Source organism: Polypterus senegalus, chromosome 1, assembly GCF_016835505.1.
Source record: "Polypterus senegalus isolate Bchr_013 chromosome 1, ASM1683550v1, whole genome shotgun sequence".
Classification (NCBI taxonomy): Eukaryota; Metazoa; Chordata; class Cladistia; order Polypteriformes; family Polypteridae; genus Polypterus; species Polypterus senegalus.
Window position 1 is genome coordinate 186845916 of NC_053154.1, and position 21060 is coordinate 186866975.

General features: G+C 36.2%; 1 protein-coding gene across 1 annotated transcript in view; it reads left to right on the forward strand.

The window, feature by feature from the left end:
* The window catches only part of LOC120536086 (transferrin receptor protein 1-like), a 39718-nt gene extending 20003 nt beyond the window's left edge, over positions 1-19715 (forward strand). The window contains exons 9-19 of the mRNA XM_039764458.1: positions 2312-2451; positions 2744-2907; positions 3847-3963; positions 7580-7665; positions 7780-7843; positions 8146-8213; positions 8773-8840; positions 15689-15773; positions 15946-16182; positions 16351-16491; positions 16846-19715. Of these exons, the coding sequence (XP_039620392.1) occupies positions 2312-2451; positions 2744-2907; positions 3847-3963; positions 7580-7665; positions 7780-7843; positions 8146-8213; positions 8773-8840; positions 15689-15773; positions 15946-16182; positions 16351-16491; positions 16846-17088 (1413 nt within the window). The 3' untranslated portion in view covers positions 17089-19715. The remainder of the gene's footprint in view (positions 1-2311; positions 2452-2743; positions 2908-3846; positions 3964-7579; positions 7666-7779; positions 7844-8145; positions 8214-8772; positions 8841-15688; positions 15774-15945; positions 16183-16350; positions 16492-16845) is intronic.
* Positions 19716-21060: the final 1345 nt, after the last annotated feature.

Consider the following 21060-nt stretch of genomic DNA (forward strand, 5'->3'; position numbering starts at 1 on the left):
TTGATTTATTTGGAGATTGGCCTAGCAATTGTTGTGGGGCCCATGATGAACTGATTTCTTTTCTATGAATAGTTTATTCCAGTGCAGCAAAGATAAGTATCAGTCTCCAGTGATCTTTAATTGGGTTAAATTAGAATGTTATGATAAATACATAAATGTTATAGAATTGTTTTTGTTGTGTCTACATAACTATATTTACATTTGTACGTACATATGTAAAGCTCAAGTTAAACTCCGGTGAGATGTAATTATTAACTCTTGGTACAGTGGAACCTCGGGTCACGAATGTCTCGGAACACGTACAAATCGGGTTACGACCAAAAGTTTTCAAAACTTTTGCATCTGCTCATGACCACACACTCGGGTGACGAACAAGCCAGTTTCCCTTCCGTTCTGTACACGCCAATCATTTCCACACGTATTCAGTCTCTCCCTGTGCATTCGCTGTGAACTCTTTGTGCTCTATTTCATTTCCCTTCTGGTTCGTACGTGCCGGTGATTTAAGCACGTGTTCAGTCTCTCGATGTACAAGTACATCTTGGTCAGACATGCATCGCGCATAGGGACTTTACCTCAAAACTGTAATCTCCTCTCCACCCAGTTCCTCCTCGCTTCCTTCATGCCAGAACTCCACTCATGCAAGGTTAGTTTTCTTGGTTGTTTATGGTTAGTTTTTGTATAAATTACAGATTTTTCAAATGTTAATTTTTTTTTCCCTGTGCTTAAAACCTCATTTAAAAAAAAGTGTTTACATCGATCAATTCGTAAGGCTATATAGCGTGAACTCCTACAGTGTTAGTTTTCTCTGTTCAATGTTTTCTCAGTGTTATTCAATGTTTTTACATTTAGTTTACGATTACACTGCATTCTATGGTATAATTAACTATTTTTGTGCTTAAAAATCTTTTAAAAAATATATATTGACATAAAGCTTGTACGGTCCGGAACGGATTAATTGTATTTATGTACAATCCTAAGGGGAGGGAAATTTACTTTGGTTCCACTGTACATTATTCTGCTGCCACCTAGTGGATGAAATAACAAGCTGCATAATGAATGTTTCAATGCGTTCGTCCACTTTTTTGTTGGTGTATGGTAATTCATCAATATTCATTAGTGGGGCAGAGCCTGAGCACCAAAAACACACAGTAGCAAACAAAGCTGTTAAGCCAGTTTTAGAAACTGAACCTTTGCACAATTTGGTATCGGGCTCTACATGCTGCGTAAAGCAAGTTCTAAGGTACATCTGGATTTCAATACCAATAAAGAGACTAAGTGGGATGGCAAGTCAGCATGACATTGCTACATCACCTATGCTGTCATTTGTGGACCTTTTGCTTGTTTTGATCTGATGTGCAGAATTTCATATTCAAGTGTGAAAAAATATTATGGCTAGGTATATACATGTCCCAATTAAATTTATAATGCAAGTGTGCCTAATTTGTGACTGCATCAGCTCAAGATGGAAGAGCTGGAAAAATTTCAGTTGCGCCTGAACTGAAACCTAATCTTTATTTTAAAATCTGTAATGTTAGATTTTACATATTTTTAATTGTGTAGTTTTTATGTGTAGCAAAGGTTTTTATAAGACGTAAAAGCCATATAATTTTCATGCAGTAGTGAAAATATACACCCATTGTCATGTTATTTTCTATGCTGTCTTTGCCTAATGTAGAATTTCTTCAGTTGAGCTTATTCAAGCAGCATAAAGTACAAAGCAGTTTTTAAAACTGGTTGAGGCATTGCAGGGGACATTTATTCTCTCATGAATAAACTATGCAGATAGGACATCCTATTGTGTGACAGTACTTGCATACTGCTTGAAGTTGTCAAAAGTACAAACTTGTCTGCTAGAAGCAAACAAAACAGTTGCATCACAAGTATAAAGTATTTACCTTGAAGCCATTACATGTGATAGTCAGGGCCCAGAATTCCTTTACACATGCCATGTTGCTTACAGAGGATGCAAAGAAAATATAAGTATGGTAGCAATTTTTACGTTATAAATAGATGGCATTCTGCTTGGAAGAGGTGGCAGCAATATATCATCTAGAACTATTAAAGAAACTTATCTTGGATACCTTTCTGGATTGGTGACTGGTCCAGAAATTATTACTTTGCAAAACCAAATTTGATAAGCAAGTTGGAAAAAAATGCATCCAAGATACTATCCCAAAGCTGTATTTGATTACTGTGTTTGATCTCCTAAAATCATAGTGGTTTCTAATTATTAAATACTTTTAAGTAGTAATATTTGATTAGAATTTTAAATTCCATCCAATGTGCTTATAATTGTTCATAATCTTTGCAGGTTCACTTTGGTTGTGGTGATCCTTATACTCCTGGCTTCCCATCTTTTAACCACACCCAGTTTCCTCCTGCTAAATCATCTGGATTACCTGGTATTCAAGCACAGTCCATTTCAGCTAATTTTGCTGAAACACTTCTCAAGTAAGTTTTTTTAATGTTTGTTTTAATACATATTGCTTTTTCTCTACTTAAACTAAGGATGATTGTTTTTATTTGTATATGTGCTTAGATAAACATATATTAATTGTTAGGAAAAGTAACTTGATGTGCCTATAACCTGTTGAAACAATTGTTTGACAATTCGGTATATATGTTGGGGCATTTAGTATTAAAATTTCTTACTAGTGTCCTAGACATAATACACAAGGACCTTGGACATTCAGGTTTTTCCTAAAAATGTTGCCTTATTTTTTTAATATTTTCTTTACTCCAGTAAAATGAATGGAGAACATGTACCCTCTGACTGGGAAGGAAGTTTCACATCATACAAGTTAACAGGAGATGACAGCTTAAAGGTCAAAGTAGAAGTTAACAATGTTTTTCTTGAAAAGAAGCTCTACAGTGTGTTTGGTGTCATTAAGGGCCTTGTTGATCCAGGTAGGAAGTGAACAAATTATATGCCCTAATTTACTCAGATCCTGTGTTTTATTCTGTATCCTAAGTTTGGAAAAAAAAAAGGTAAACAGATTACTCAAGGATGAATGCTTAAGAGAGTTTGGTCCTGTATATGAAATTTATGGAGCTTGCTGTTAAATTACACGTAACAAAATACAGTGTATAACCTTTCTATGATTCAACATTTTTTTTAAAACCAGATACACCCTATCTCTGAAAGATTATTAACCTTATACAAATATTGCATTTACATTGTTGCTTGATTTATATAAAAAAGTCACTTGAGGGAGAAATTCCTGTATGTATCTACTGGATCAAGTAGTACTGGCCAGCATTTCCTTCAGATATTGAGAGATAATGAACTTAAGTCAAATTTCAAAGTGAAGATTGTGTTCTGTCATAATTTTAACTTGTAATACAGGTAGATTAACTGAAATGGTTTCCTTTTCCTGTTTTAACTTATTTAAGATCTGCCCTGTACAAAATCTGTGTATTTGTATCAACATTGTATCATTAGGATAAATCTATTGTCTGCATTAAAGGTTTGCAGAAAAGTAGACTAAAGGGGGAAACTGCTGAAATGCAAAGAATGTATAGGTTCAGTACCCAAGGTGAAAAACATTAAAAATATTACATAAAAATATTAAGAACCTTTTTAATATTATGACAGAACGTAAGCCAGTGTAGCCTATCCATGTGAAATGACACATGGCCATTTAGATGTTTGGATACTTTCCAGTATTCTACATCATATATTTTATATTCTAGTATAAAATGGTGTGTGTTGAGGGGAAAAATTGTCTGTCTGACTTTTAGCTTTAATGTCCAGCTGTATTCAGAATACAAGACTTCAGACAACTCTATTGGAACCTGACTGCAATATCCTCCCCTCTCAATTTTTTTTCATGTATTTCTTTCCAGAGCGGTATGTTGTAGTTGGTGCTCAGAGAGATTCGTTTGGTCCTGGTGCTACAAAGTCTGCTGTAGGCACTGCTTTACTTTTGGAACTTTCCAGAGCATTATCAAGTTTGGTGAAAGGTAAGTAGTGTGTTCTGAGGTATCTGGATATATTTCGGCATGGTATTACTCAGAATATTTTTGTAATACATGTGAAAATCAATCATATTGAAGTACAAGTTAAGTTTAATCTGAACTGGTTGAATTTAAGCACATATACACTTTTTAACCTTCCCTATAGGTTTATATATTGGTTTCCTACATAGATTTTGTGTGGCTACACAATTAAGTTTACAGTATATTTTATACATATGTGCAGTAAAATTGGTTGTATAGATTGTTGTTTTAGGAAAGGCCTGATTAATATTTCATCAATTATCTTTTTCAGAGTATTTAATATATACTTAATGAATCTCACTAAAATTTTATTTTTTATGAAAGTCTGCCCTTTTTCCTGAAAAATATCTATTGCGCATTCGAACACTCTTGGATCTCAACTTTCATGCAGTTTTTTTTTTTTTTCCATACCTGAGCATGTTTGTCCGCATTTAACCACGCAAAGTCTAATTTCATTTGACTAGTGCAATTGCTCCATGCCAGACCTAAACCATGCCCTGGCCTGCATGGAAGAGGTGGGTAGCATTCATGAACTGTGTGATTGCTAGACGTGCCCAAGCATGGAAAACAGACATGACGTCAATGATGCAACATGTCTGATAGTCGATGCCTTTGGAGTTAAAAACAGGTTTTTTTTTTTTTTTCTCGCCTTACGCATGAACATGAATTGTAGCTGACAAGAAAAGCTGCAAATTCCTCCCCTAACATCCTTTGTCTTCATAAAAAGCGTCTCATATGTTCAGCACAATTAACAGCAAAATGCTGTGTTGCACACTTAATAAATCTGTAAGAGGGTAGAGTGTTACCCTGCCCTACATGACCCCAAAACAGCCATAAAATAAGTAAAAACCTGCATGCTGTCGCTCAACACGGTGATTACAAAATGTGCCTGGACCCAGAACATTAAGCGTGGTGCGAGTGCAGGCCAGTTGGGGACTAGGGAGGAAAGGCAGTCACGCTTGGGCACGGTAAAGAGCAAACATTCCTTGTGTTAGTACACCCTTAGAAATTCACAACAAATTTTGTCATTGATTGAGAAAAAATGTATACATTTTTAAAGCCTATTTAATGTCCTGCTTCCTGATTAACTTGGATTTTGAGCAGAAAGTCTAAAATGTAGTAGACCTATTGGATCATCATTGTATCCATGGCCAAAAGATTGATTTCAGCAAATGTGGATTAATCTAAGGAACTGGGGTGTTGGTTAAAAAGGTGTAGTCCATCTGCATCTCTCCATGCCTAAATAAGATTTTGCCTTGTATAAACAAGTGAGTCAATTTGAGTGGTAAAATGTGAAGGGGGGGAAATAACTACAAGTAAAATTCTGTTACAATGAACTGCCAGGGACCTAAAAAATATTTTGTTGTAATGAGATTCTATATTTGTTGCTATAGTGCTTTCTTTAACTTTCATCCAGGCGTTTGCAATCATTTCAATACCTTCTTTTGCGTTAATTTTAATCTTCTGTCTGCAAGTTATGCTCACAAGAATTTTTCTCAGCATTTTCTTGCAGTAATACACTTCCAGGGTGCGAATGATGCCCAAATCCAGTGGCTGAAACACTGCTGTGCAATTGGTTGGGAGGAATTCAACACGTGCATTATCTAAATGTGGAAGCATGTTGTGTGCAGCACAGTTATCAATCAGAAGCCGAATCATTGTTCTTCATATTGTGAGGTTTCTGAACACTTTTGGGATCTCCCACCACCCAACAAAAACGTCACGCTGAAGTGCGTCCCGAAGCACGATTGCCGCGTCTGTGTAAGATTGTTTGTCTGTTGCCAGGGCAGGGCAACAGCAGGCTCACAGCGGTGCGGTGAGGTGCCACAGAAGTAAATTCTAAAAGATCGGGTTGCACTATGTCTCTGTCTTACACCCCAAAACATGAGGCTGAGTCTCGGTACTTTAGCAAAACCAGCTTTATTCAGCTTAAAACCGGAACAGTATGGTTATTTATTGGAGTGGGATCTGTAAACAGACACAGCAGTCAGACTGGGTTGTGGCTAGGTTCCCTGCATTTACAATGTTCCTTGCATCACCCATCGAGATTTTTTTCTATTTTGCTTTGGTGAAGAGCCGCAGCACAGCTGTGAGCCTGCTGTTGCTCCGGGAATGGATAAACAGTCTTCCGCAGCTGCGGTGATCACACTTCAGGATGCTCTTCAGCGTGTTGTCCAGTTGGGGGAGGTCCCAAGAGTTTAGAAACCTCGCGTTTTCTTGAATGAGTGCCAAATTATTAGGAACGTTTCTTGAACAAGCATCACTTAACCACGTAAGAACTGCTTTTTCAACATCTTCAAATGCAGCAGTTTGCATACATTTGCAACCTGAAATTAATTTTTTTTTTTTTTGCTCGGTCTTTCAAGAAAGTTGAAATTGTCGATGGTGAAATTCCAAATTCACTGGCAACACCTTTTTTTTTTTTTCTTTTTGCCGCAATAGAGAGCTACGAAAAAAAATTTTTTCCTAATATGAACTGTTAATTGTTTTTTGTGTCTAAGGAGGATGACAATGAGTTACATTCCAATGGATGTTTTTCAAATGTTGACGAGCAATAAGCAAAAGGTATCACTGAAAACCACCGAACCGAAAACAGCAAAAAAACAGTATGAGGAAAGTTCGAAGAAAGATTTTTTTTTTTTTTTTTTTTTACAATGTTTCTGTTTGGGGATTGTGCACAACTGAGCTGTGACCACAGAACTAACTGCTCTGTGGATGATTCATTCAGGCATTTCAAGGCGTTTTGTGCACTTCGTTATAATGAAACGTGATTCCCGTAGACTCGTGTCATATGGGGAAATTGTCGGGACCATAAACGTAATGAAAATTACGTTGTAAAGATATTCGTTGTAATGGAATTTTACCTGTATATAGTTCAATTCTGCAAGCCTTTGGCTAATGGTTTCTCTAGTGTCTAGGTTTAAGCCTGTTAAGAATCTAATTTTGAAAGTTCCTTTCTGACTTTTTTGTCTTTCCATTTGTTGAGCTTTAGTTAAAAACCCTCTTCCATTCAAAGTGAGAAAACAGATGGAAGGAGGTTTACTCCCATTTAGTGAAGAAATGTTTACATTTTGTGACATTATATTCATCAATTTATTATTTAGACTATTGTGCTCTGTGCATAATAGATTGCATTGATAAGACAATGTTTAATTCTTCTTTATCTTGTATTCTGTCAGTAAAAGATTCTTCTAAAGAGAATGATTTCCACTTGCCCCTTCTTCTAAATTAAGATTACCCATAGAGAATATAAATCTTAATTTACTTAACGATTGGAGAAATATAGTTGTATATAATAAATCTGTTAAGCATTTTATGTAACATCACATTGACTAAGGTTTGTGAGCATTAAAATTATAACAGTTGTGTATACCAGACAAATGTGAAAAAAAAACAATATGGCTTCCTCTGACTACCCCAAGAGAACCTGAACATTCATTGTTTTACTAGGTATACTTCCCCAAGCTCCCAATTTCTCCATTCAGTTTATGTCAAAATTGTTTTCTACCTGACCAGGTTCTGCATCATACATTTTATTTCTTAAATTGAAAATTCATTCATTCTTCTTCTTAAAATGCAGATGGCTATAAACCTAAAAGAAGCATTGTTTTTGCAAGCTGGAGTGGTGGCGATTATGGGCATGTTGGGGCAACAGAATGGCTAGAGGCAAGTTTTTAAGGAAGTTGTTCCGACAGTCTTCACGTCACTGAATTTAATGGTATACTGTTCACATATGAATACAGCTCACCATTTACTAAAATGTATCTTTTGTCTCCTTAGGGTTTTATGTCCATGTTGCATTTAAAGGCCTTTGCTTACATAAACCTAGACAGCACAGTGCTGGGTAAGTACATTGTAAACAGTAGGTATGATATAGAGGAAAAATGCTCCTGAAATCAGTTTTTCATTCCTTAAATTACAAGGAATGTCTTTTTGTTTGCCACCATAGTACTTTATCGTATGAAAATTCCTTTGCTTTAGAATGAAGTGCAGAGGATATTAATGTACTAGTGCACAATAGCAAGTAGTAAATGAACTCTTGTCCGATACCAGGAAGCAGTTTAAATAATTATGGGTTGTGTTTAATTTTATTGCTATTTATAAATGAGTTTGTGAAACTTATTTCATTAAAAATTTTCCTTTAAGGATCCAAAAAATTTAAAGCTTCAGCCAGCCCTATGATGTATAGCCTTCTGAAAAATGTTTTGAAAGAGGTAAGAAAAGCTCTTTTTAAATTGTAGGTTTTGATATCTTTTGGATCTATTTCACATTGTAGTTAATAAGTGATGCATAAAATGCTAAGTATTTCTTAACCCAGATCAGTAAATACTGTATGTGAAATAGTCAGTCTGTCTTGGTTGTTCAACATGGCTTTTATTTAACTGAGCCTAAACATAAGTATTAGTTAACACTGTGCTATACTGAGTTTGTTTGCAAGTTGGAAATATTTTTCCTTTAATCTAATCTAAAGAGATATTCCCCTTGCACCATATCAAGGGTAGCATACTTCTGGGAAGCGATTTATAACACTGTTTTCACAAAAGACCATTTTATGTCCTTTCCTAACACATTCCTTTTGTAATCTTAGTTGGTTGTTGGAATTCCAAGCTAAATCAAATGATAATGCCAGTTGGTTGAATAACTGTAAATACATTGTACTTCTGTTTTAAGACTCTATTCTATTTTAAGATTGGTTGATCACATAAGTAGTTACATGTTACTTTTTCAGAGTTTCTTTTAAGAAACCTTCCTCTATTCATCTGTGATTAACAGGTAAAATTTCCTGGTGAGCTTTCAGTATACCAGAAGTATGCTGAATCAGATGATTGGGAGAGCCAAATGTAAGTTTGTATTGATATTGTGAAATGCATTTGTTTTCTATTTCCATATAGTTGGAATTTCTCCCTTATTTTATTTGTATTTTTAAATGACTGGTTTAAAATAGTTAATGTCTTCTGCTAAAAATCAACAGGGGATATTTAAGCACTAATTTGCTGATTAGGGTTGTGGCTAGAAATCTTCCTATAGTGGTGTTTTTTCATGTTTGCTTACTATGCAATCCCTTATCAAGTCACAAGATGGAGTAGAGTAGAAGGCTATGAAAGAAAAACATTATGTACATCACCTTTAGCAGTCTTTCTGTCCACCACTGTATGTTGCGGGTAGAAACACATTTGACACATTTGCAAAACAGATGCCGCTGAGGTGCAAGAGAGTTTAAAGTGGCCCGGCATTACGAATATTTTCATAGGCTTCAGTGATTCTAGTCTTGAGCTGTAGGAGATGGTTCTTTGTGAATGAGAGCTGACTACCAATGAGCTATGACCTGGAAGTGCAATGCATGTAATGCAGTGATAAGAAATAAGGACTTTGTAGACTGAAGAGAGGATAATATGTCAGATGTCTTGTGTTTTAAGTACTATGATAGAATGGGGGAAAAAGATTAGTGATAGTGTTGAACTTCCCGTACTTGTAAACCTTTTGCAGATGCCCCTGCTCTATCCTGTAGCACATTATTGGCTGTCCAGAAAGGGTAAGCTTGCAATACTGTGAAACTGTATTACAAAGTCGTTACACAGTCCCATATATATTTTTTTTTTTTCCCCAGTCCCATATTTTTCATTTTCTGAAAAACCTATGGGCCCAGAAGGAGGTTTTAAAGTGGTTGTAAACCCTTAAGGGACAATATTCTTCTTTTAACCCTACACCCACCTCCCAATCACTCCCCCGTAACTTTTAAATCTGTTTCCCTTTTTAATGAGTTTCAAAGTTGTATGCTAAACTTTGATTTGCATGTGATTTTACATTTTGCCAAACTGAGAAAGAATATCCTGCTGTTTCACTCAACTACTCATTTTGTGATTTTGCACAACAGAGCAATCTTGGGCAGCAGATCAAGGAATGTGGAAGTTTAGTCTGTTAGTCAAACGTGCAGATAAGATTTTCTTTGCACTGTGTACTTTTTTTAGCACAATTGTACAACTGCATATCGTTAATATCAATAGCATATCAGACTGAAACCGGTGTGGTGTGGTTTTTGCATATGCCCAGGCTTTGCTGTTCAGAATATGGTAAAAAAATGACTTGGGACAGAGAAACTTTTACTACAACATCAGCGTTGAATGAGTTAACACTAGAATCCCTGATGCCTTCAAAAATGCTCATAATCCCGGGCCACCTTAAATTTCTTTGCACCTCTCCATTACCATCTTTTGTTCTGTAAATGTGGCAATCGGCACAAGCAGCCTGCTATGCCATCCCCCCACCGCCGCCGCTCTACTCTTGGTGGGGTTTGGGAGTTCTCCCAGCTCAAAGCTCTTTATTTGCTATTTGCGTGTAAGGTGCCTGGAATCATATAGGGTAAATATATCGTTCTTTGGAACAACTGCATTTCATGTGTGTTCCGTGTCTACAATGAGCTATGTAAATGTAGGATGGTGGGAAATGCAAGAAATGTTGAACAGATAGCTAAAACTTTTTTTCAATGTTGTTGTACTAGTGACAAAAATTTGGCAAAGTGTATAATGTATGAAGACTGAAGTCTAAATATCAACCACTTTCACAGAAGGTACACATTTAACAAAACAAGTGCACTTTTATTCAAGAATATAACCAAAGAAAATTTTAATTGGGTTAGGGTATGACGCTGACTAAGAACTGCTGACTCAATCAAGAGATCGTGGGTTCAATTCCAGCTGCTTCTCAGAATTATTGTTTTGAGTAGTGAGCTGATCTTATTATTACTACTATACAATAAAAACATACATTTGATTTGACTCTAACAGCTGGTGTAAATTTTTATCGAACTTTTAATGGTTAGCGCGTGTGTGTGGTGTGTTTTTTATTTATTTATTTATTTATTTTTTTAGATTTATTTTCTCAGTCATGTTTACGCTCCCCCCTGATCTGACACTGCTGTTTCCAAGTAAAGGTGTGCTATAATGGAGGTGAACTTATATGCAAATGAGGGTTCTACATAAGAGAAAAAGGACAGAAGCCCTTCCCGCAAAGAATGTCCACTCACACGTAACAATGCAGCTGCACCAGGCATAAAGGTGAAAGATGGCATCGTTTGGATGCAGCAACAGGTTGGCAGTCCTCCTGCCAGTCAATCTGCCACACGCATATGCTTTAAGGAAACAGCAGGGCTTTCAGAGCTTGCCAACATATCATGAACAGTTCATTTGTGATTGCTTCTTAATGGTCTTTATATGAAAAACATATGTTACTATATTTACTTCCTGTAGCATAAGGCCACAAGTAGACTGCAGAGCTTCCTGTGTTTGATCGACATGGGCATGCTGACAAAATACATGTACAATGCCACTCCTTATACAGGAAAAGAACAGTTAAGAAATGTGTGACAGCAGATTCTACCTGCAGCTATACATTCTTTGGTATGTGAGCAAATCTCCATGCTAGTGTTTAGATCTGACTGTGTATGTGCCCCAAAAAAGAAATCTGCGTACCATTGCTCGCATACTGAAGTGCAAGCATGGCACTGCCAGATCTAAACACTAGTGTGAAGAGTTACTTGCTTACTGACGTGTCTCTCTAGCTGCAGGTGGAAACTGCCATCATTTTTTCATAATTGCTTATTTCCTGAATAAGGAGTGGCATTGCACGAGTACTTTGTCAGCATGCCCATGTTGATCAAACACAGGAAGCTCTGTAGCCTACTTGTTGACTTTACGCTGTAGAAGGGTAAGTAAATAAGCATAATTAAACAACATTTAATGTGGCGTTTTATATAAGTAACAACATACATTTTTTCATATAAAGAACATCAAGAAACATAATCACAAACGGAAATTTGCACGATACCTTGGCGATCTATGCAAGCTCTGCTCTTTCGTTGAAGGACATGCGTGTGGCAGATTAACTGGCAGGATGTTGCTGCAGCCATACAATGCCATCTTTCGCCTTTACGCCTAGTGCAGCTGTGTTATACGTGAGTGGACGTTTCTTGCGGGGAGGGCTTCTGTTCTTTCTTGGTTGCAGAATCCTCCTCGGAGTTCACATCTGCTATAGCACGTCTTTATTTGAAAACTGCAGCATCAGATCAGGGAGAGCATGAATATGACTGAGAGAATAAAACTGAATTTAAAATAATAATAAAAAAAAAAACACTAACCTTTACGAGTACCGTAAATCAAACGTATTTTTTTATTGTATAATAGTAACAATAAGAGCAGCTCACTTCTCAAAATGGTAATTCTGAGAAGCGGCCGGAATCGAACCCGCGACCTCTTGATTGAGTCAGCAGTTCTTACCTACTGCACCACCCAATCAGTCCTGTCATCTAACCAGATTTCATTTTCTTCACTTATATTCACTTGAATAAAAGCACACTTGTTTTGTTATACATGTACCTTTTTGACTGGTTTTTCATTTGATATTTGGACTTAAGTCTTTACACATTATACACTTTGTCATTAGTACCATAACATGAACACCTACATAAAACAGAAGCTTTTTTCAACATTTCTTGCATTTCCTGTCATCCTGTATTTACATAGATCATTGTAGACCCAGAACACACGTGAAATGAATGTGTTCGAAATAACAATATATTATTTACCTTATACAATTCAAGGTAATATTAACGCACAGATAAAGAGCCTTGAGATGGGAGAACTTCCCTCCCAGAGTTGAGCTGTGGTGGAGAGAGATGGGATAGCTGGCTGCTTGCTGATCGACACATTTACAAAACAAAAGACGCTAATGAAGAGGTGCAAAGGAATGTAACACTAGAGTTACCAGAGCCTATGAAAAAAACTTGTAGATCCGGCCCACCTTAAATCCGTTCACACCTCTCCGCCAGCATCCTTTGTCCTCTAAATGTGCCAATTTAAAGAGAAGCTGCAAGCAACTGGCTATTCCATCCCCCGACCGACTTGGAACATGCACAAACTTCTCCCAGCTCGTGCCTTGATTGATTATCTGGGAGTGGAGTTTTAGAGTGGAAATAATGATTATTTGGAACACATGGATTTCATGTTTGTTCCATTTTCTACAGTAATCTGTGTAAACACATTTGTAAAACAGAAACATTTTTCATATTTTAGTAGTAAATGACAAAATGTAGGCATAAAAAAAAATGCACTGAATAACAACCTGATCTGACTCTAAGTAACAGCGTTAGCATACATTCACACCCGATCTGACGCTGTTTGTTTTCAAATATTGCATTAGTGCGATGATGTTTTCACATATATTGTCTTTCACAGCATAGAGAGAAGTGTGTACATTGTAACAGGTACGCACGTTGTAAATGTAGGAAGGACGATCCTTGCGTGTGTGTGAACTGTTAACATTTGAATCTGATGATTGCATATAGCGCTGAACTTACTGCTCTGTACTATACTATCCTTTGCATGTCCTGGAGTGCAAAAGAAATGGCATACAGCAACATGTGAAGTCTGGCAAGATTGGGGAAAAATTGCGGTCACTGATTACCAAACCGCATGATGAAAGAAAGAGACAATATATGTGAAAACCTCATCTCAATAATGCAATACTATGTGAAAACAATCCGCGTCAGATCGGGTCGAATGTACACCTGATCTGCCGCTGTTCGTTTTCAAATAATATTGCATGTACTGTGCGTTGATCCTGCAGCACGGAATAAGCGCACGCCTTCTGTAACAGCACCAGCGTACATTCAAACCCGATCTGACGCTGTTTGTTTTCAAATATTGCATTAGTGCAAAAACGTCCACTCACATATGAACAACTTAGCTGCACCTGGTGGGGAGAGCTTCTGTTTTCTCTGATCTGAGTTCACCTCTGTTATAGCGCATCTTTATTTGAAAACGACGTCTGATCGGAAGGGGTGGGGTTGGGTGTCTGGAAGCTTGAACAGCTGCACCAGGCGTAAAGGAGAAAGATGGCACCATTTGAATACAGGACGAAGTCCGGCATCATCCTACCAATCACCTGTCCTTCAAAAAAACAGCACAGCTTAAAGAGCTCGCCAATGCTACACCGTCCAGATCTAAACACTAGCATGGTGTATGTGCCCAAAAAAAGTCTAACTGCATTCTCGTACCATTGCTCGCTTACTAAAGCGTCAGCAGGTATTTTTCGTAGCATTACATGTGTAATTTCTGAGCATGCCCTTGACGATTTAAACAGAGGAAGCTCTGCAGTATACTTGTGCCTTTATGCTGTAGGAAGATAAGTAAGTAAGTAAATAAAGTAAAACTTAAAAAACGCTATACATTTACAGCGCCTGTTAGACGCAAATCAAATGTATGCTTTTATTGTATAAGATTAACTATAAGAACAGCTCACTACTCAAAACATTTTATTTTGGGAGACATTAAGACTTGAACCCAGAACCTTCTGAATTGGAGTCCGCAGCTCTAACCAATATACTGCCCGAAAAGTCAGGTCAACAGGCAACACTAATCTGATTTATTTTTCTTCATAGTCTTGGGGGGGGGGAAAAAAGTGCATTTGTTCTGTTATACTTGTATCTTTTGTGAAAGTGTTTCTTTAATATTTGGAATTCAGGCTTCACACATTATACACTTCATGTCTACATTTTGTCAATTACTAAAACATGAAAAATGTTTTAACGATGTGTTTACTGTGATCGTTGTAGACACGGAACACACATGAAATGCAAGTGTTCCAAATAACGATAGTATTTACAAAAGGTGTAATTTTGCTTGACTTCTCACTCGATACAACTCTAAGCAACTGACAAGCAGGTAAATATACTTGAGCTAATAAAACTGTGTGGTGCTGTGATAGCAGGCTGCTTGCTGTTTGGTGCTTATCAACACATTTTAAGGACAAAAAACACTGACGGCGAGGTGAGAAGCATTTTAAGGTGGGACGGATCTACGAGTTTTTTCGTAGGCTCTGGTAATTCTACTGTTAAGGTGGCCCGAGTTTGAGGTTTTTTTTCGTAGGCTTCAGAGATTCTAGTGTTAACTCTGAATCTCAAAATATTTCCACTGGTGGTATCTTTTATAATAAATACAAAGAAGTAGCATTCATGGTTCTAACCCAGCAAGGTGTAGTTGCTACAATTTATGTAATCTAGTCACACACAAAAAGAACATGTTCTTGACTAATGAAAGTAGAGATATTGGTACTTATCAGAGATATACTGTAGATAACAAATGGAACATTAGCTTTTCTGCCAACAATGACAAATGATCAACATTTTAACAATATCACAGTTGCTTTCTTTCCTTAACCCATCATGCAGGCATAGCTGGGTAATTCTGGGCACTTGAACTAGTTTGAAATAAATTCAAAAAGGAACAATTATTTTTACAGGGCAGAATTTTGAGTTTGTGTGTCTCTGTTTTAGTGGCAGCTAAATCGGGATATAGTGAATCTAAACCTGACAAAGGTGTTTCAGTGATGTACAGAGGAAGCCAATTTTTAATTGAAAGGTCATTCTGATTGTCCTTAATTTTGTAATTCTGATTGTCCATAAGTGTGTTTTGTATATGCCACAGCACACATTAAGCATGCTAGCAAAATGTCATCTGGCCTAAGCAATATGTGTTATAGGATGTCTGCAGCTGAAGGTAGTTTTACTGTGGGAGCCCACTTATTCATTCTGTATAATTTTCTTTAGTTACAAAATGTAACCTTTTAATCTTTTTATATATAAACATTTATGTAATGCTAAATCTGCAGTGATTTTTTTTTGAATATTTTTCAGAATTGTACCCATGTCAATGGATGATGCATCCTACCCATTCTTGGCTTATGCTGGAATCCCATCTATCTCTTTTAGCTTTACAGAGGTTAGTTATTTAGCTGAATATCTTTTGTCAAGTGCTAATTCATTAATGAATTTATTCCCTAGTGGAGCCATAAAACATTCAAAGTATATTGGTAATGGTCAAAGTTAGCATTTTAGTTTTTGTGAATTTTAATTTTTTTTTTTGTGTGTGTGTTTGTATGTTTTCATTTTAGAAGGATGATCGTAGCTATGACTTCTTTGGAACAAAACTCGATACATTATCACGGCTGATTAGTACATTAAATGAAGATGAAAAACTGAGACTGCTACTTGATTCTGCCATGAATGTGGCTGGACGGATGGTTCTGAAATTGACTCATGATAACCTATTAAGTTTGGATTGTGAGAGATACAGTAAAGTAGTGTCAGCATTTGTGGTCCGCTTCAATCGCTATATTAGAGAAGTAAAGGTAAGTGAAACTAAAATAGTGTGTCATCCCCCAATTCCCTTAATTTTTTCCCTTTAGCATTGCTTTTTTAAAAGTAGCTTTAATTATTCTGTAGATTGCATCCTGTTGCTTTCAAAGTAGTAGGTTTACTTGAAATTGCTAGTCATAAGCATTTAAATTTTGTTTTAGGCGGCAAATCTATCATCCCAGTGGCTGTCCTCTGCTAATGGCGACTACAAACGTGCTGTTGGATCACTAAAAAATGACGTAATTAACAGTGACTTAAATGAAAATAACATGGCTAAAGCCATTAATGACCGTATTATGAGGGTATGTATTTGTCAGTTTTACACATTTGATAGTATTAACATAGCTTAACTTAGAATATCTTGTATTTTCAAGAAAAAAACAATTTGTACTGCATTTTATTCTATTTTTAAACCTGCAGACATGAAGGTTAAAAATCCTTGAAATGATGGCATTATCACTTATCTAGATGAAACTACAAATTGATCTTGGTGAATTAGATGGCCAAGTGCCAATGCCTGGAACATTTATCGACTAAGAAAATTGGAATAGTAATAGATTTAGTAAATGTAAAAAGCTAGTAATTTTTTCCATGATGCCCTGACAGGTAATTCTATTTTGTTTTAAAATTAATTTTTATGGTTTTGTTTATTCCAGGTGGAACATCAGTTCCTTTCTCCCTATGTTTCAGCAAAGGATACTCCTTTCAGACATATTTTCAGTGGCGAAGGTGATCATACTGTACAAGCTTTGCTTGATAACCTGGATCTTTTGAAGAAAAACAAGGATGCCGTTAATGTTGATGTCATGAAAAACCAGCTTGCACTAGCCACTTGGACCATACAAGGAGTAGCTAATTCACTGTCTGGAGATGTTTGGAATTTAGACAATGAATTCTAACACATAATCCTTGCTTTGTATGTGTAAGGTTTCAGGTGTAACAATATTAGCACTGAGATTACTTTCAATCTAATATAAAAAATGTATTTTGGCGTTAAGTATTAGTAAAAGTGAAATGTTTATTAATGATGTTGTTCATTCTGAATGAACAGGTCTCTGGAATGAAATTCCAAAGAACAAAAGAACCTACACAAATTCTAAGTACATCTGTCTCACAAATCAGATCTTCTTTCCCTGAATTTTCCATGCTCGGTGCATGATATACTTTTAAACCTGCATTGATGATCCTTTTCGTTCAAATTCATTGAAAAGGTGTTAGACAAGTCCTCTAAAAGAGCATTTTTGTAACATGCGATGGATCGGTCATCTTGAATCGGATGTTGACTGCATAATCATAGATTTTTTCTTTTGTTTTGCATGCCTCCCTTACACACAAGCTTTTTAGTAATAGGACAAGTTTTCAGAAGCTCTGAAAATGTGAACTTTTTCTGTCAAGAGTTGACATTTCTCTTTTCACTGTTTTTTTAGATGTAGATAATTGTGCCAGCTTAAGTTGAGTAGATGTTTCTACATATCGATATGCTTTTGTCCAGTAATTTCGTAAAGCATATAGCTCTGTAGTAAACCTTGTTTTACATTTTCAAAATGACAGTACAGTAAAACTAGGTAAACACTGCTTAGGTTTGAAAGAATAGTGGTAGCACTGCATGTTACTTGGAAAAACCTCATTTTCCTGACAGAGAGTTACTAATAAAGGAAGTCAGTTTTTCACCTTGACAAGTATTTGTTTAAATCCTCCATTGATTTATAACTACCCCACCTACATCAACTGACATGACAATAAGTAAAATGTTGCATTCCCGGTCTATCACTAGTGAGGTTTTGACTATTTTTCCTGTATGCCAATGTCACTTGGCCAAAAAAAGAAAAATCAGGAAAGTTGTGTGTGTTGTGTGCTGTTTTATTTTTTTAAATCTGGCACCAAGGTATTTATTTGCATTTATTTATTTATCAGTGACCGTGTTCACTATAAATATTCTGTCTTTTTTTGTATTTTTTTTTTTATACATAATATAATTATCGGAAGCAGTGCCTTCCATAATTATGACAGTTATACTGTCGGTTAAATAAAAGCAGCATCTGCTACCGGAACAGTTGTGACCAAAAATTATTAACCAGAAACTTTAATTTTTCAACAGTGTTTCAGGCCAAATAAGAACAGCAAGTATAAAATAACATTAAGGTTGTGAAGAATTTAGCTTTTAAAGTATCTTATTCCTACTTCCCTACCCAAAAATGACTAAATATCAGAACCGGTTATGTTGTTGACCTGGTACTTCAGTGGATATTTTGTCCTTACCCTCTTCCTGTTTAACTTTCAGTACAACTGTGACACTGAAGAGTTGACATTTTTACTTGTTCAAGTTTGAGAGGTTTCAGTTTCTGGTCTGTTAATTTTGGCACATTATATGTAATCCTAGAATTATCGGGAGCAGTGTCTTCCATAATGTGAATTTTTAAAAGGTAGTTTTTGCCTACCAATGTGTATATATCGGGGGCAGTGACCGCCCATATTTCACACTGAGGTGTATGTAATTATCGGGAACAGTGTATTCCCATAATTTTATATATATTTGTGTCATCATAAATTTAAGTGTGATTGCTTCACTTTTAACAAGTTGATTCCTGGCTTAACTGTGCCTTTTGATATGATCCTTTTTTAGCTTTTGTATAACTGAAGCTTATCTATCTTGATTCTCACACACAAGGTAAACATTAATGATATAGGCTGAGTGAAGGTTGGTTACTTCTTTACCTGATTTTGGGCTCCTCTTACATTAGCTAAAAGTACACCAAATGTTTGTCAATACAGTCTGTAATAAGATGTACACTTTTTATAAACAGCCTTTGGTGTTCACAGACTTTTCTATCCTAACGATGCTATCACTTTCTTGTTAAAATTACATCTGTAATAGAAGTGAATGTGAAATCCTTTAATTTGCCTACAGTGGAACATTTGTATGTAGAAATATGCATGGATGCTTTCTTTTTCAAGTTTTGTCTAAAATGTTTGTGGTGTGCTTTCCTTTCTGCATTGTGCAAACAGCTTGTACTTTTCTGATCTTTTATGGATTAGCTATGTTTAGCCAATATATCATTGATTTGATTGACACCACTCATGTCTGTCATGTGGCTGGCATATCGGACTCCCACCTTTTTCTACCTTGCAGGTGGCGAGTGCAAAGAGCAGCACCATTCAACCTTTTTAGGTTCAAGCCCAATTTAAAGTGAGTATTGCCACCTAGTGCTTGGTGTTTTTAAAAAAACAAAAAAAAACACATACTAGCAGGAACTCCTGGTATCCCTCCTAAAAATTTAAAGTATTTTTGTTTAATACTTATACTATTTTTGGTGGTCCACGTTGCATCATGATTTGCACTGCTTCTATTATTTTTCAGAGGATTTGGGTGGTGATCCTCACTAAGGTATGCTTTAATAGAAAACTGAGGGTTGGATCCTTTAAATTGGTAAAGGTTTTTTTTTATTTTGCCTGTTGAGAGCCTCTTGTTAGACAGAAGATATAAGCCTATGTTTCATGTCTAAAAATAAAAATAATTTCAGCTTAATTTCATAAGTGTGTGCTTAAGTTATTCAAAACTCTTGGCTTCCTGTTTTCACACCCACAGTATTAATCTCACCATATTTCAACCCGTCCAAAATGTTTAAAAGATTTATCATTTTCTAGCATTATACTAAATTGTAATTAAGGTAGGGCCCTATGATTTCCACGATACAGGAAACGGACAGAATCACAAAATTAATCCATTAAAACATGGATTTTAGATTTAAAAATGGAAATGTGCAGAATTTTAGAGAGTAAAGGGGTAACTGTTACAAAATTTCCCATATAAATTAAATGATTGAATAATCTGTAGTTCTATCATTCAGATACTATTTTCTAGTTTGTTTTTCAAGCGAACGCAATTCTTCGTAGAAATTCAGCGGTGCATCTATCTGATTGTGCATGTGTTTTCTCGTTAAAGTCGCGCAAATTGCCAGGCTGCACGAGACAGAAATGTCAAAGCGAGCAGTATCAGATACCAGAACTACTTTGAAAAAACTAAAAACACGAGCTTAACTACGAGATTGAGGGCACATCAATACCCCTGCGACTTTTACAAATCTGAATAACTTTTCTGCAAGTTTTGCCAGCATACCTTAGGCTGGACATGAAAAGATACTTGCCACGACCACATCAAATTTAAAAACCCATGTCAAGAACAAGGAGAAATTAAGATCAAAAAGTGCTCCCCTTCAGGTAACAACGGAGGAAACGACAAAATTGTCGGATACAAGATGCATCCTGTCATTATTAAGCACTGTACACAAGGTGTGGCACGCTGCCAGAAAATGAGAGCAGTCTTCGTCAAACTCATTTGCCCTTTGCCCGTGTCTTTGAACAAGATATGGATGGCGTCCTTCGAAAAATTTGTGGCAAGAAAATTAACGTAGTTGATGAAACCACTGAGCTGAGACCACATAGTTCTCAACATAGTGATAGGTGAGTAAATATTTGGCTGTATTGTAATTCCTTTATGTAGGCATTTCTGTTGTAACGGGATGTATTTACTGTGAATCATTTTACTGATATAAATTATATTTAACCAGTATTAAGTCTTTCCCGTAGAAAATGTTATTGAATGGCACTGGTTGTTAACGGGTTCCCTTTTAAAAATGTAATGTTTCTGGATTTAATAATGTTTTGCCTCGTGGTGACCAGGCAAACAAGGTCCACATTTAGCTCTTCCCTTATAAACTCTGTACCTACAAACCTGGGTAGAAGAGCAGGCTTCTCCTCAGATGCAACAAGCCCTTAAAAGCAGGTGTCTGTTTCTTCCCGAATTTAGCGTCTTGCAGATTAGTTCGCTTTTGCTTTGTAATGAAGAATTATTTTAAGATATGCAGTAGATG